General features: G+C 38.0%; 1 protein-coding gene across 1 annotated transcript in view; it reads left to right on the top strand.

The window, feature by feature from the left end:
- Window positions 1-17,506, top strand: part of LOC150104943 (glucose dehydrogenase [FAD, quinone]-like) — a 50,571-nt gene that overhangs the window by 32,244 nt on the left and 821 nt on the right. The window contains exons 8-10 of the mRNA XM_090395092.1: window positions 5,436-5,587; window positions 10,166-10,349; window positions 15,327-15,555. Coding sequence (XP_090251218.1) covers window positions 5,436-5,587; window positions 10,166-10,349; window positions 15,327-15,555 — 565 coding nt within the window. The remainder of the gene's footprint in view (window positions 1-5,435; window positions 5,588-10,165; window positions 10,350-15,326; window positions 15,556-17,506) is intronic.

Genomic DNA, 17,506 nt, shown 5'->3' with positions numbered 1-17,506 from the left:
TGTTTCACACCAGGTTATTAACACTTACCACAGCCGGATTGACACTGACAGCCCATTTAGTTACTAAGAACTTTTCTTCGTTCTAACTTGGCAAACAATTAGCAAAATTTAATTGATAAAAATATCGATTTCCATGCTAATTAATTAACCAATGTTAATTATATCGGTTATAATATGATAATAACGTTTAACAAGAAATAATAAGTAAATCTCTCAGAGCTACTTTTATAAAGCAATGGAAAATTAATCTAGCATGATATGGAGAAATGTTTATAAATATTTATAAAAGGTAACTTCTGTCACGGTACTTTTGCACAGTGCCGTAACTAGACAGATGCAACGGGTGCACAGGCGACGAAGGGGGCCTGAAATGGAGTATTAAAAAATAATGTTTTATATTTTCATTTTAAAATTTTAAATTTTGTCGATTCCGTAACGTTTTTGGTTAAAGTTAAAAATTAACCGATCTACCTCTATCGTAGAACGAAGACATGCTACCAAAAATACGCAAAATTACCAACTGTGACATCAACTTTAGAAAGGGAAAAACCTCCACGTATCCAGACTATTCGGTATATATTTAATTGGAGGAAAATTGTAGATAGGAAGTTAGTAATGATGTAATTTTTCATGTAGTACTGTCATATCCTGTACACCCCTTGAGGGTACATGGCAGGAATTTGATGATGATGATGATGATGACCTCTATCGTATTTTTTTTTTTTTTATTATTTTTTCCCCAAAAAAAGTGAGGGCCAAAAATAAAATATTGCACAGGGACCATGAAAAGCTAGTTACGGCACTGCTTTTGAATATTTAATTCCTGGTGTATCAGACTTAAATATTATTATTATTATTATTATTATTATTATTACGGGCAACTCCAGGGAGTCATTAGACTCATCGAGGGAGGCCCCAAATCATTTTCATCACAACTATTCGACATTCATACAGTATCTATCATACCTCGCCATAAAATCATTCACTGTCACAGCATCCACCACAGACTCAGGGAGCGCATTCCACTCATTCACTACTCTAAAAGTAAAGAACCCAGCTCTAACACCTTTACTAACCACACTTTTGCCCAGTTTCCATGGATGTCCCCTAGTCCTCCCACAACCAGCCCTGTTCTCAAAAATATCTTCTGAATTAATTTTATAGAAACCCTTCAGTAATTTGAATGTCTCAATCATATCTCCCCTCCTCCGCCTATCAACCAATTTTTGCAACCCACAATTCCTCAACCTGTTCTCATACGGTTCATTCCACAGACCTGCTATCATCTTGGTCACTCGCCTCTGGATCCTCTCCACCTCCTCCCCATCAAGAAGAAACCTAGGTGACCAAATCTGAGCACAGTAGTCGAGATGAGGTCTTATCAAGGCTCGATACAGAGGAACAATAACCTGCTTGTCTCTGCTTGTCAACGTATTCTTCAGCAACCAAGTGATTTGATGAGCTGATTTGGCCACTTTTGCAATGTGTCCCCTAAATTTCAATTCCTTATCCACCAACACTCCTAAATCTCGTGCCTCATCAATTTCCTGGAGCATGGTTCCACCAATGCAGTAAACTGCCTCCCATCTTTTCACCCCAAAATGCATAACCTTACATTTTGCCACATTAAATTGACATCCATTCTCCCTAGCCCAGACCTCCAATCTATCCAAATCATCCTGCAAAATTTTGACGTCATCTGCATTCACTATTGCCCTACCCAACTTCGCATCATCCGCAAACAAATGAACTGTTCCTCTCAGATCCTTTCCTATATCATTTATGAACAAATTAAACAGCAGTGGTCCAAGAACAGATCCTTGTGGTACACCACTAGTCACAGGCCGTCTAGTGGACTCTACTCTTGAGTAAACCACTCTCTGATATCTCTCCGTCAACCACCCTCCTATCCATCTCACCAACCCTATGTCCATTCCCATATGCTGCAATTTACTGATTAGAATTCCATGTGGTATCCTGTCAAAGGCCTTAGCAAGGTCCAGCAGAATCACTGTAAACCCATTACCCTTATCCAGTTCAGCCGTCACTGTGTTATAATACGTGAGCAAGTTACTGAGGCATGACCTACCCTTCACAAAACCATGCTGTCCCCGATACAGTATCCCATTTTCTTCTATCCAATCTTGTATTTTCCTCTTGACTATTTTCTCTAAGACCTTGATAATGATTCCTGTTATGCTGATTGGCCGGTAATTTTCAACAGCAGCCTTGGAACCACCTTTGTGCAGTGGAACTATTTTCCCCTCTTTCCACCCCCTTGGGACTGACCCAGTCCTGAGGCTCAAATTAAACATAATGGTCAAGGGCACTGACAATTCTTTGGCCGCTTCACGTACGACACGAGCTGGTATACCATCCAATCCCACAGATGTATTGACATTGAGGTTCTGTAATAGACTAGTTACCTCTACCTCATTCATCACAATTCCAGTATAAGCTGTTGGTTCCTCCATTTCTGCAAAGCCACCACCTGGATGATATACTCTTGCAAAGTGCTCGCTCAGTAATTCCACAACATCGACTGATTCAGTTACCTCCCTACCCTCAGCATTTTTTAAGATCATTCTACCATGAGCATTTTTCCTTTTACTTGCAACATATTGAAAAAACTGTTTGGGATTCTCTTTAGCCTGCATGGCCAATTTCCTTTCGTAATCTGCTTTTGCTTTTCTTACCACCCTTGTTACCATCCTGGCCTGAGCTTTATACTGTTCATGCACCTGATGGTCACCCTTCTCCTTAAATTCCCTCCACAATTGTTTCTTTTTTTGCAGCTCAAGCTTAATAGTGTTATTCATCCATTTAACCCCTACCTGATTTATTATTCGGACTCTTGGTATACAATCAACCATTGCCTCCTGCAAACAGTTCTTAACCACCTCCCATGCACCATCAACATCCAGCCCTTGCAGTTTTACATGCCATGGCATTGAGCCAAGCACACACCTAAGCTTGTCATACTTACCAGCCCGGTAATTCCACATATACCCTGTCTTAATTGTAAATTCGACTCCTTTAGCCACCTCCCAAGTCATGACCTTATGGTCACTCTCACCAATTGGTGGCAACATGGTCATGTTCGTTACAGCTACATTCTCAGTTGCAATTACTAGGTCCAGCACTCTCTGCCCCCTGGTATTTTCCAATACATGTTGCCGTAGATAGTTGTCCCTTAATAACTGCATAAAATCCAATTCCTTCCTCCCATGTGCCCTCTCCTCTTTCCAGTCAATGTTACCATAATTGAAATCACCCATAATAATTACCCTCCTTCCATTCATTTCTTCTATTTGCTTATGCATACTATTCCCACCATCCACTCCATCACCCGGTCTATAGCAGCACCCAATTGTATATTTTGTTCTGCTAGATTGTATCTCACACCAAACAGCCTCAAATGTGCTTTTTTCCCCATCCTGCAGTTCAAATTCTATACTCCTTGGCTGAAGCTCATCAGCTATCATCAATAACACTCCTCCCCCCTTTTTATTCACCCTGTCACTCCTGAACACGCTATACCCATCGCATTCAATCCCACTAGCTTTATCATCCTCTGTCAGCCATGTTTCACTAATACCGACAACCTGTGGCCTGGAAGTGCCAACCATGGCCAAAAACTCTTCCTTCTTGTTCCTAATACTCCTGGCATTAGTGTACATGAATCGCAGAAGCCCATTTGTCCCATCCCTACTTTGATTCCTTATACTAATTATCCCATTCTGATTTGTTGTCCGTCGTACTCGCCCGGGCGTAATATACTCATTCATACACTTAACTGCCCCCCCTAAAGTCTGCATATCTACTCCCCCCCTCTTAATAAATCTAGTTTCCCTGAGTCTGTACATCCACTTCCACATCATTCATCAACACTCTTTCAAGTCTCCGTACACCAACTCCATTCAAATGTAACCCATCCATCTTATATAAGTCCTTTCGCCCATCGAACTCATTCCACACATCCACAAATTCCACACCACTCTCCATGCATAACCCACGCATAAAGTCATTGGCAATTATGGCCCTCCTTCTAAACACTTCGCTGTCATACCGCGGTAAGATACTCACCATCCTAACTCTCTCACTCTTCTCTTTTGCTACCTCAAACAACTCCCTCACATCCTCTATCATTTCCATTTTGTCCTCTTTCAAATCATTCGTTCCTGCCACTATTATCATCTCTTTCACCCTCTGTTTTTGCAGTCGAATAGATTCGCTGACGTCCTTTATGTTCGCACCCGGCTGGTATGACTTCGTTAAACTCTCAATTATTACGCCTCTTAATAGCGAATCCCCATACAGCACTCGCTCCTTCATTTTATTGACGTTTACGTACATTCTATTTTTTGCCGTCACAGACTTCCGCCGGTTATTTGTCGGTACGTTCAACACACATTTTTGCATACGCTCCAGTTGTCGTTTGGCTCTGTGTATCGCGCCATGTAAACGGGCAATTTCGCTACTCGCATTTATCTCACCATTTTCATTATCGATCAAATCATCCATTCCTTCGGTGTTTCTACCTTCATTTACACTTTCAGCGACGCTCTCACACATATTCAACGTATAATTTATACACAATATAATTTAAATATAATTCAAAATACTGTGAAATAAATGTCAACTGAACATAGTATGAATCTTTGCCAACTATAGTTTCGATAATTTAAATTTCCAAGTTAAATCACGAGACCGGATTATGTGAAAGCCTCGAAATATTCATCAAATGATCTGGTGAATTCTGCTCGACTCTGTTTTTTTTTTTTTTTTTTTTTTTTTTAAAGAATTTCTTAAACTACAGCTTCGTTCTTTGTTTAATTTGTAGTCTGTTTTATTTAAAGTAACAGAAGGTTATTTCGAAAAGCTTTATTTTGGATTTATGGTCGAAACAATTTATGACCAAATTGCGTACTTTGTTTGAGAAACATCCGACGAGACCATCTTACGGCTAACTCACCTTCAGTTTCCTCAAAATATTGCCCTTTTCCTTTCCTACTTTAAAATGCTTAAACTACTTAGATGTATTTTCACGAGATGGTGTATCATCCTCATATGCCATTCATAACGTCCTAGTAATTCATTTATTATTTCCAAAGTTAGTGTACTTCCTCATCTGCCACTGCGCTGACTACATGAAATTGCATTCTAAAAGATATAATGAAAACAGAAAACTGGTCTTTGATTTTGTTTTTTTTTCCTTAATTACCAAATGTTCAGATAAGGAAGTGAGGAGGTGGGGGAGGGAGAGATAGACTTTTTCGTATAACAACATCGCAGATATTTGTGAAATTTCAGTTACACAAAGATATTAATCTACATAAAATGAGTTTTAAGAAAAAGAAAACTGTATTATATTAGCCTGCACTGTGATCATTACAAATGATTAATCGTAATGCCCCAAACTACGTGTCTTTTAGGATATCTGAGTCAGAGTGGAGTAGAAGCTGTGGTGAGAACATCATATCCACAAATTTCATCCTCGACGAAGCCGGAAGTGTTCTTGACATTGTTTAACATGGGGTCTGTGGACGAAAATGTGTTTGCTAAAATTTCCAACTTCAAAACAAAAGTAAGGCATACATTTTTCAGAACTATTTAATCGCATCAATGTTTACTATACATAATGGCGATATGTGAAACGGGTTTTTATTTTATGGCCGATTTTAGTGCAAATTGCAATTTGCAACTTTAGAAATCGCAGTCGTGGTTCTCATTAAGGTCATGATCATTGATTAGTTGATGCTATTAATTAGTCTCTCTATTAATAAATTAGGCTCACTATTAACTTGAGATACTTTTCTTTGTCAACTTGCGATCTCCTGATGCAACAAACACTGACATAATGAACAATAATAAAAATAAACACCAATAATAAAAGTTTCATATCTCACAGAAATAACGCGTGCAAGCATACGATTTATCTGTAAGCGATACTGCCCAAACGAGCAGTATCGGAATCACTTGTAACGTGCAATGACAAGCGCAAACGAATATCGGCGAGTCTAGCTGCAATTGGCCGAACGCGATAATTCTGACACTGCGTTAGATCGCAGTGCATTTGTTTCGTGTAACAATAATTGAGAAAATATAATTCTTTTCATATTTTCAACAGTGATACTCGTCATAATTCAGTCTTTTGTATCTATAATAAATAAATAATTATATGTTATTTTAACAAAATAAAATAAGATCGACAAAAAATCATTCACCCTCACCACGAACACACACCAATAATAAAAGTTTCGTATCTCACAGAAATAACGCGTGCAAGCATACGGTTTATCTGTAAGCGACACTGCCCAAACAAGCAGTGTCGTAATCACTTGTAACGTGCAATCACAAGAGCAAACGAATATCGGCGATTCTAGCTGCAATTGGCTGAACGCGATAATTCTGACACTGCGTTAGATCGCAGTGCATTTGTTTCGTAATCTAAAGCTTAAAATCGAACAATTACAATTATTAACTATTCAATCAATGTCAAAACATAAGCTGTAACTTAACATGTTGTACTGCATTTATATAATGTTGTAAGAATTGTTATTATTTATAAACACAAACAAAATTTTATTTTTTTAATTTTTTTCCTTGGGGGTGTTGCAGTGTCAACTGCAGAACGAAGCTGGTCGGACCGACGTTGTGCACATACTGCGTTATGCTGTCTTTCAACACTGGCAAGTTATCAGGATGATCCTGATAAATCCTGTCTTTGAGAAATCCCCAGAGCCATAAGTCACAGGGAGGTCAGATCAGGTGAACGAGGCGGCTATGCAGTGGGAAACGCACGGCTAATCACTCTGGTTTTCGAGAAATGTTCTCGAAGAACCTCCTTTACGGATCGACCGATGTGTGGAAGGACAGGACTCCATCCTGCATAAAAATGAATGGTCTAATGATAAACGAAGCAATGTACACCCGCATCAAACAGTAACTTTTGGATGAATGCAAAGGATTTTGTTGGATTGCATACGGGTTTGACGTAGCACATACCCAGCAATTGTGGTTATTCACAGCCCCGTTCAGGTGAAAGTCAGCCTTATTTCACCACAAAATCATCGACGGCGTCACATACCGTTCAACTGCACTCGAACAAGGGTTGTCAAAGCGAATGTCAGTCGACTTTCAAAGTCCTGCGGGAGCAACTCCTGTGTCTGGGTTATCCTGAATGGGTAGAAATGCAGAATCTTCAGTAGAATTTTCCAGACCGTTGTATAAGGGCGTCTTGATACAGCATGTGCACTGCAGGAACCAACGCTGTTATTCATGGCCTGCTCCACAACAAAAATAGTAACTTCATTCACGTGTAGTCAACTGGTTGGTTTGCAACCTCTGCCAGATCTAATCCCAACGATCACAGATGCGAGACTCTTCAACACTTCTGCGCATGTCAGAAGAAGGAGAATCCATTCCGATAATAGGGTAATCCAGTAGCGCACCCAGAGGGGGGCCAAGGGGATCTGTCCCCCCAAAGAAAAAAAACCACTAGAAAATTTTCCTAATTAAAATTCATGTTTTATTTATGTTGTGTCGTGTATTCTATTTCTATACTACTTATTAATTAGCGATCATTGCAGATGCTTATGCGATGCATAGTGTGTATTCTCAAATCGTATACTCAATCCCCCCCCCCCAAGATTATATTCTGAGTGCGCTACTGGGATAATCAATCCGTCTTGTAGGATGAGTTGTTTATTATTCCACGTCAGAAAATTAACTTTTCTTTTATGAACATTACAGTTTTTAAAGCGGTAACTATTTTGCTTGTATGACAGGTGGGAAATGTTATGTATAAAGCACGTGATTTCGCGTGTCAGTGACTAATTCGTACATCTTTTATTTCTTTCTCCCCTTCAGCATAAATTGACTTTTCTTGGGCCAGCCTTGGGTTCTATGAACTGTGGGCATACAAAATAGTGTCATCACTGTGGACGGTATTAACAACCAGAATGAAAGGGAAAATCTGTGTTCATCATTTTCAACCCTTTTGGCACCTGCCTCGTTGCGTGTGTGCAAATTCCATGTTTGGTGTTTACAAAGCCACCTGGCAGTGAATTTTGGAACTACTTCCCCCCTCCCGCCCAGATATCGCTTCCGCATGACACACAATGTATTCCTGCAAAGTTTCGCAGCATTTGGATCATTGGATGGCCTTCCGCAAGGTCTTAAACAGGGACTCTTTAATTTTGATCACCCTGTATATAAAAAAGAAGAAATCAATTGACAATTTTCTTGAAGATTTGGAGGTTGTTAAGAGACATCTTATGAGTAAGGTGATTCCAGAAGAGGAGAAGCAGGTTCGATGTGTTCGAAGTTGCACTGAAAATGGATGTTGGGTAGCTGCTGCTGCTGCTGTTTTAGTAATTGCAATAGATCAGAGCAGTGACCATGGAAGTACCTGCAGAAGAGACATAGAGCTGAAACATTGCGAGGTTGGAGTGAGTCTGTGATGGAAGGGTCATTTATGAGATGAATTGCTGTCTTCTGAACAAATCAAAAATTTATAGAGGATTTAAGTGAACCCAAATGTGTGAACCAGTATTCTAAGGATGGGCGGATATGAGACTTGTTTAGGATGGATGTAAAATAGCTTCTTGAATGGAAAAGAATGCCCAATATTTTAGAAGCTGAGGAAGCTAATTGATGTACTTGTGCCAGCAGAGGCCAGAGGTAAATTTAATTCCAAGGAGAGATCTGATCTTATCTGATTTTTATATTACTGAGGATAAAGGGATGTGAGGTAAGATCCCTTTTGCGAAAGAAAAGGCAAGACTGTATTTTGGTAACATCGTAGGTCAAAGTAATTTTTACCCCCACTGAAGAATGGTATGAAAATCAGTATTTAAGACACTTGATCTTGAGGCTTCCGATGTATGAGAACTATTTAGTTTGTAGAAAGAGTAGGATGAATGGCATGTACTCTTCTCGACAAAGATTGGTGTTGGTTGCAATTAGAATTCTAGCCAACGGTTTGCTTTTTTAGTATTCTGCTCTTTTATATTAGATAAAATCATATAAAAACACTAATATGAATGAAAATGAATCTTATAAACGCCTTTTAATTCCTCAGAGGGAGCAAGTGGAACTTCTTTAACTTCGAAATATTTGAAAATCTGTAGACAGGGGCATCCATGGAAGTTATCGTGTTGGAGGCTTAATGGATTTTTTACAACACTCAAAAAGAATTAAAATAGAATTTAATACTTCCTATATTTCGTCCTAGTCACTAGGACATCTACGGGGATTACAAAAATCAGTATCACCCACATGGTTGGGCTTAGTATTGTTTGTTATTTGTGTATATGTTACATTAATTGTTTTTGTAATCCCCGTAGATGTCCTAGTGACTAGGGGACGAAATATAGGAAGTATTAAATTCTATTTTAATTCTTTTTGAGTGTTGTAAAAAATCCATTAAGCCTCCAACATGATATCCTCACAGCACTTAAGCCTCTACACACGTAACCATGGAAGTTAACTTTGTTCGAAGTCAAGAAAGGAGTAAGAGCTAGGTTTTTCTCACAGAGCAGTGAGTAAGTGAAATTGTTTGCCTTTAAGGGTAGGAGTGAATCTAGTGTGAATAAATTTAAGGGAAGGTGTGACAGCTAGTTTGGGTGATGTATGGTTTCTGATGATTAGCCCTTAACTTCCTGGAAGTCTCAGATGATAATAATAATAATAACTGATCTCCATCCCTAATCGTAACTCGAAAACTGCCGTCAGCTCCTGTTCCTAAACTTTAATTGGTATTATTGTCTGAAGTATGAATTTGTCGGTCGATTTTCATGAGTTGCATGATTGAGAAACAAACCAAGCTTTCTCGATAAAAAATAGCCTAGGAAAAACTTTCTCTAGTCTGCAACTAGAATCGAACCTGCAACATCCCTCTAGTAATCTAGAGACATGGAAGCGTTACTACAAGAATAAACAGGCAATTAATAGGACTCAAAATTGCATATTGTCTCCAGCTGTAACTTTAACCGTTTCACAATACATGACAATTCATTCAAAGAAATACTGCTTAATTATTAGTAAACAACTTATAGTATGCTACAGCCACAGTGGCCTCATATATAATAGAATAGCCTGTATATATTCACCGTTTAAAGCATTCATTTCAGGCAATTAAACCTCCAATTTTATCTTTTAGGCCTTTCTAAAATCGTTTCCTGATACTCGGAATACTTCCAAGGAGGGATTTATTATCCTGGCATCTTGCCTGCATCCCCGTTCTCGTGGACAAATCACATTTACCTCTGCAGATCCTTTAGCACCTCCACTAATCGATCCTAGGTATCTATCAGAAGAGTATGATGTTAATTGCACTATACAAGGTTTGTAATTCACCAGTAGTGTGTTTAATTTATTGTACGGCAATGATGAAATGTAACTGAAGTGCATTCCATTTGGAATAAACTGAAATGTACTTATTACACAACTCGTGTTACTATTTTTAGTTTTCACGATAAATTTCTAAAATCAAAAAACAATCAACTAATGCCTTTTATTCTCTTATAGGGGAGTAGGCGATTTTTAGTCCACTCTAACTTTTAGAGACTGAGCAGGCAGTTCAATCTTCACTGGTAGCCAATCAGAGATAGCTGAACTAAGGCTATCACTAATTTATGTGGCACACTGTGAAGAACATCTCTTGGTCGCTAACCCTAAAACACAATATTTTTAATGTCTGAAATAGTCTGGGTTCTTCGGTCGATTTTCTTGAGTTTAAGAGATGAAAACCGAAGTTTCTGAGAGAAAAACCCGCTTGCCCATGCCAAAGATCGACTAACTCGGGAACCGGTCGAAAAAAAAATTTGAAATTTACTCCCGAATATGGATTCTTAATCTGATGAAGAAGAATATGGCTGTTGTTGAATTTTACGACAATCATAGATTGTCATAAAAAGGTGCGTTTTGATAATACAGTCTTCTGTAATGCGATTATCATTATCAAAATATTGAAACTAGAATAATTTTCTTGTAACTGTAGAGCTGATTTTACCATTAAAATGGTTCGTATGAAAAGAAAATTGAAACGACTCGACGAAGTTTAGTTTATATCCCAAGTAGTAAATATCATGACATTCCATGGTTAGATCTGAATTATTTAGTCTTTTAGCCCAATTTTAGAGTTAGATCAATAAAAATTATGCGATTATAACCATAATCGAGCTGAATGGACAACTTTTAGCAGAAATCCTAACTATCGAATTATATATTATAATATTACACATACACTGTTTGAAAAGAAGTCAATGGACTTACTAGTGTCAGGAGCCATGGCACTCACTATAAGATGCAGGACCTCCTTTTGCTGCAATGAATGCAACAATCCTATGACGCATACTTTCCACAAGCTTACAATAGCAATCAATGGAAATTTTGAACCATTCTTCCTGTAGGCATGTTGACGAGGTCCTGGATTATTGTTGTGGCACCACAAACAGAGGTCTCAACCAAGACCAGGAAACACAGAACCAAACCATCACACTGCATTTCTGAATTTCATAGTTGGGATGTCTGCGCGGTTAGCCTAGTAGCTTTGCGCTTCACAACCATATGCCTGGGGAAGGAGTGCCCTAGGTTCGATTCCCGTCGGCGACTAGAGAAGCTTAAAGATCTTCAGCCATAGCAGTTAGGTCTTGTGCGTGGACAGCAGGGTTTTTCCCACCAGTTTATCTGGGGTTTTTCATCCCACAAACATGCAAACTGGCCCCGTGAACACACATGGGTACAGTCACGAATACCTAAGATGATCCCTCCAGCCATAGGTCTGAATTGTCAGCTATGCCGGTCCCGAGCCCGGATAAAAATAGGGGGAAATTGACGTGGTACCATACCTCCCATAAAAGGGGCTCACTGCCGTTGATTCACCATAGAAATAAAATAAATAAAAATAGTTGGGGTTATGCACTCTGGTAAACCACATTCACTGGGCATCGGCCACATCCATACCCATCCATCTGCTCTACAGGTGTAGTGTGATTCATCACTCCATTAACATAGCTTTCCAAGCTTCCACGTCCAACTGTACATGCTCTTTGCATCTCTGAAGATGATGATGCATGTTGGTTCGTGAGTAATGTAGGTTGCTTATTGTGATCCTACCATCAAAACCAACCTGAGTCTCGGTTCTGAATACTTTTGTGCAGATTCGTGTTCTAACCGATGCCTGTAACTCCGCATTTAACGTGTCGGCAGAAAAATGGCGATTTTTACATGTTATTGGTAGCATCCTATGGTTCCGTTCCGTTCGGTGAGTATGATGGGTCCTCCACTGCAGGTAACGCTTGCAGTTGATACTCTGCATTTCCATTTTTCCCATCATAATTGAGATGGAAACGCAGGGCAAATACACATTTCCCATGGGAGTGTCCGTTGGTTTCTTTCCAAGCAGTGTATAAATGATCCTATTAAAACAAAAATTGAGATAACTCGAAAAATTCAGGTGTGGTGAAAACCTAAAAGATAAAGGTAATCTATACCAATGTTTTTTAAACTGTGTTCTGCAGAACCCTCGGGTTTCGCGAAAACCTGTAGGGGTTCCACAGAGTATACAAACATTTATACTTTGTATTAGATGTCATTTCTGAAGGGGAAAGAAAAAAAAATACTTCAATGAATACGGAGAATACTGTTTATCGAAAGTGTGTGTGAGAGAGTACATTATTTATCGTTACTTGGAGGCAGACTCACCAGTTATTACGGTTCAGTGAAAGCTAAGGGAACTTAATATTACTGTAATCATTTATTTACTGATATGAGTCAACAGCGTTCGATTTATTTTTTTAAAATGACAAGTTCTTTTTTATTAATATTTTGCAGTAACTGTCGATTGTTATAATTTCATTTCCTATAATTATTTAATAAAAGTGTGTCCCAAGTTTAGGCAAGACAGTGTATACTCTCAGAACAGCAAACTATCTGACAACAGTTCTATCTGTTGTCGTAAAATAATGTCAATGCACAAGATAAGCTGTGATGGACTATTAAATAATGCCACAAATGGCACGTGACTGTGGGAACATAATGGAAGTGTGTTTTAAAGCTGATAACAATGGTAACATATCGGATCTATATCTGCTTGCAGAGAACTGTGGTATATCTAGGACAGTTTGCTAGATCACATTCACCCATAGTAGTAACCATATTTTTATGCTCGTCTAAATAAATGTTTACAAAATGCTTAGTTTATTCCTGTGAAATAACTTGCAGGTTCTTTCGTATGGCTCAACAGCCTAAATCCAAACTTGGCCTCCTGGACCATGTACTTAGTCCAGTGGTGTCCAACCTTTTTATCATGGGAGGTCGATTACAAGAGAAAAGTGATCAAGGATCATTTAATATCTGAAACTGACAAAGAAGAGAGGGTAATCAAAGAAAAATGGCAATAAAATGTACAAAAATACGTATAGACAGAAGAAACAAAAGCTTATCCTTGGAATTTAGAAAACCATTAAAAAAATGTCAAAATTTAACTATAGTAAATTAGTATCTTCTACTACTTGGTGTAGCAGATAATTGTGGTTAAAAAAATAACCTATCCATGGGTGTGCAACACTTTCTTTTTTGGCTGTTGTGGGATTCCAAAGACGATACATGATTTTACAATAAAAAGACAAACGATTATTTGATATCCTATCGCTAGTTTTAGACGTTTTTTTTGTAAAATCGTGTATCGTCTTTGGAATCCCACAACAGCCAAAAAAGAAAGTGTTGCACACCCATGGATAGGTTATTTTTTTAACCACAATTATCTGCTACACCAAGTAGTAGAAGATACTAATTTACTATAGTTAAATTTTGACATTTTTTTAATGATTTTCTAAATTCCAAGGATAAGCTTTTGTTTCTTCTGTCTATACGTATTTTTGTACATTTTATTGCCATTTTTCTTTGATTAAGATCCTCTTCATCCTAACAGATGAAGAGGATCTTTGGAGAGCTGTTGCTGTTAATGATTATGCCAGAATGACTGATATCATCAGAGCAATATATCGTGTTTGATAACCGTCTTTTCTATGGTTGATTTTTTTTAGACAAATCAGTTCATATGGAGGTGCCAGAGAGGAAAATCCCTATCAAATTCCTTGTGCCCTAGATACGATTTGAATTCACATCTTTACAATCAAAGCACATATGTTAAACAGCACACTTGAGAAAGAGAGAGAGTGCAGGCACGTTTTAATGTAGCATGGGGCATGAAACAATCTTCATTAAGTATTCTCCCAATCTTCCTTTTTTGTTGTTGTACCTGGACGCGAATGTATTATCAAGTATGTGAGGCTTCAAGCTAGTGGACAGAAAAATATATCACATGGTAATAAAGTTCAAAGCTATAAGTTATAACACTCCTGATAAAGCTCTAATAATTTCATAATTGTGGGAGAGAGAGAGTGTGTGTGTGCATGATTAATGTAATTGCTGATGGTTGGATTTCTGTATATCTTAAATGAGAATCATCAGGAACATGTGTCAAGTATACACGAAGAGATGTGTGTGTTGATCAGTATGTTTTTCTATTGTTACAAATGCAAGCAGTGGTGCACTCAAGATTTAATCTGGGGAGGGGGTATGGACAAGTTGAGTAAACGATTTGAGAATACACACTACACATTGAATACGAGCTATGACTGAACATTTGCAGTGATTGCCATACATGATCTCTCCTGGCTCGACTCTGGTAAACGAGCGCACGAGCAATACTTCGTTCGCTTTGCGTTCACAGCGGCCAGGATTCTCGAGGGTTATAGATTATTCCCACCTAATGTGACCACTAATTCATAAGTAGCATAGAAATAGAAGACACGACACAACATAAATTTAAACAAAAATATTTTAATTAGGAAATGATTTTTGAAAAATTTTCTGTTTTTTCCCTTTTTCTTTGGAGGGGTGGGGGCTTGGCCCCCCCTCCCTGGGTGCACCAATGAATGCAAGGCCTTTGACCTTGTGGTTGAGCTGATGATGTTGATCATATCAACACAGTCAAGACTAGGATGTTTGTGGCTATGGAGGAAGTGATGAAGAACGAATTGCTGGACCTTCAGTCTGTACAGAACTGGCAGTGAACTTAAAACAGGTCAAAATATCTGAAAGGAAATGAGTATGTCTGTGATCAAGGGTGTCTCTTAGAGACCCAAACTGTTTGCAAACATCTCTCTTTCTCTCTCTCTCTCTGACTTCCACTAAAAATTAGTCTTTCACAAAACTGATTAGAAACCACTTTTTTTATAGCAAAAATTAAAAATGTCAATTGAGATACTGATCAAGTAAAAATTTAATTATAATCAATGTTTATCTCCATACAGCCATGAAATTAGCAGCCCTGATAGCCAAGACTAAGGCACTTCACCAGTTGGGAACTGAACTTCATCTCCCTACGTATCAATGGTGCTCCAAGTACATTACTAGCATGGATGATGAAAAATACTTAGAGTGTTGGATAAGGACAGCAGCAATCACTGCATATCACCCACTTGGCACATGTAGTATGGGAAGTATTAGTGATCCTTTGTCTGTGGTTGATTATCAATTTAGGTAAGTACTGTAGAGAACAAAATAGATTCTTCAGTTTACTTGTTAATAATTACTATATTTCAATTAAATAAAAATCATTATTTTTAATTCATTAAATTCAGCCTTTAAATAATTAGCCAGCTAACAAACATTATGAATAAGTTCCATATTTATTCACCAATATCCCCCTCCCCTTTCTGATACCTTAACTTTACTTAACCCCCCCCCCCCAACAATGCTGATCTCTTCACCATACTGGTTACTCAAAATTAAGTGGATATTGAATACCACATTATTTCTTAGCCGAATAAGAAAATCAAAGATAGGAAATCTAATCTAAGAGTTTCATGCCAAATGCCCTAGCATTGCACTACCAAGTGCAATGTTAAGCGTAAGCCAACAGGTGTTGGCTTACGCTCGGACTTGCCGAACTTCATATAGTTTTCTATATTCAGCATGGTCAAAAAGCCAATGTTTTTAAAATAAGGGACACTCCTAAATGAAAACAGGCAAAAATAGCCATAAAAATAATAGTTTTTAAGTAACATTGGAATTTTCCCAGAAATAATACCTATAATAAGCAAGTTTGTTATAATGAATGTCAACTGTATTCTGTCCCAAAATTGCTGCTATATATATATAGAAAATGCTAGGGCAGAAGCCATGAAAAATGTGAAAACCAACTGATTACAAGCAATTATTGACTCATCCTTGAATACTCCTTTTTAAAAACTGTATGAAACTGCCAATAAGGCAAGTGATACTTTTAATATTATTTTACTTTCTTTCATTTATTCATACTTTCATTGCGCTTGTTCTTAAATTATGTGTTTTGGATTTATTATTGTTATTGTTTAAGCAACAAAATATTACAGTATTTTTGAGGATTAATGTTTAGAAAACTAAAGCATATATGAGGGTGGTCTGAAAAGTTCTCTGCCTAACAATGAAAAAACTAATTTATAATTTCAAAATTATTATTTTTCAACATAATCTCCCTTAAGACTAATACATTTATTCCAGCAGTGGTCCAGCACCATTATCCTGTCCCTGTAGTGTTTCTCAGATACAAAATATTGCCTCTACAGCTACAGTCACCTCTTGCTTTGAAGAAAAACGCTGACCAGCGAGGAAGAGAAGTCAGAGAGAGCCAAATCTAGGGAATAGAGTGGATGATCCAACAATTCATAGTGCAGATCCCTTAATTTTCTTATTGGCAAAACACCTTTGTGGACTGGTGCACTGTCCTGATGAAAGATTTTTTTTCTTTTGCAAACCGGGTCTTTTCTCAAGAAGTTTTTCGTCTAGTCTGGTTAAAAGATCGGAATAATATTCCCCAGTTATTGTTTTACCCTTTTCAAGATAATTAATAAACAAAATGCCTTTAGTATCCCAAAACACCGATGCCATGACCTTTCCTGCTGATGGAACTGACTTTGTCTTATTTGGTGCTGAACAACCGGCTTCTGTCCACTATTTTGACTGCTGTTTGGATTCTGGTGTGTAATGGTGAATCCAAGTCTCATCCATAGTAATAAATCAACACACAAAATCAGTTTTATTCTTATTAAAATGCTCCAAGCATTTTTTTCAGAGATTTTCATGCAAGTGCGTTTTTAATGGGTGCCATGCCTGCTGTGAGCAAGCATGGCACCCATCTTGCGCAAAGCTTTTTTATTTGCACTTCTTCATGCAAAATATATCCTACACGTTCTTTTAAAGTGCCTATATTCTCAGCAATTTCACGCACTTTGACTTGCCGGTCATCCAATACCATATCGTGCACATGATCAATGATTTCTGGTGTTGTTAAACTTTTTGGACTTTCTTCATGTGATTCATCTTCAAGGATGGTATGCCGACATTTAAACTCGGCAGCCCGCTTCTTAATTGTCGAAAACTAAGGAGAAGAGTGCTCATAAACTTTTATGAACTTCGAATGAATTTCTTTTGGCGATAAACCATCTTTTAC

This window comes from Typopeltis vanoorti, chromosome 7 (genome assembly GCF_054136105.1).
Source record: "Typopeltis vanoorti isolate ZY-2024b chromosome 7, IOZ_Tvanoo_1.0, whole genome shotgun sequence".
In the NCBI taxonomy this organism is placed as follows: domain Eukaryota; kingdom Metazoa; phylum Arthropoda; class Arachnida; order Uropygi; family Thelyphonidae; genus Typopeltis; species Typopeltis vanoorti.
Note: the sequence above shows the minus strand (reverse complement) of the source record. Positions and strands in the feature narration are given on the sequence as shown.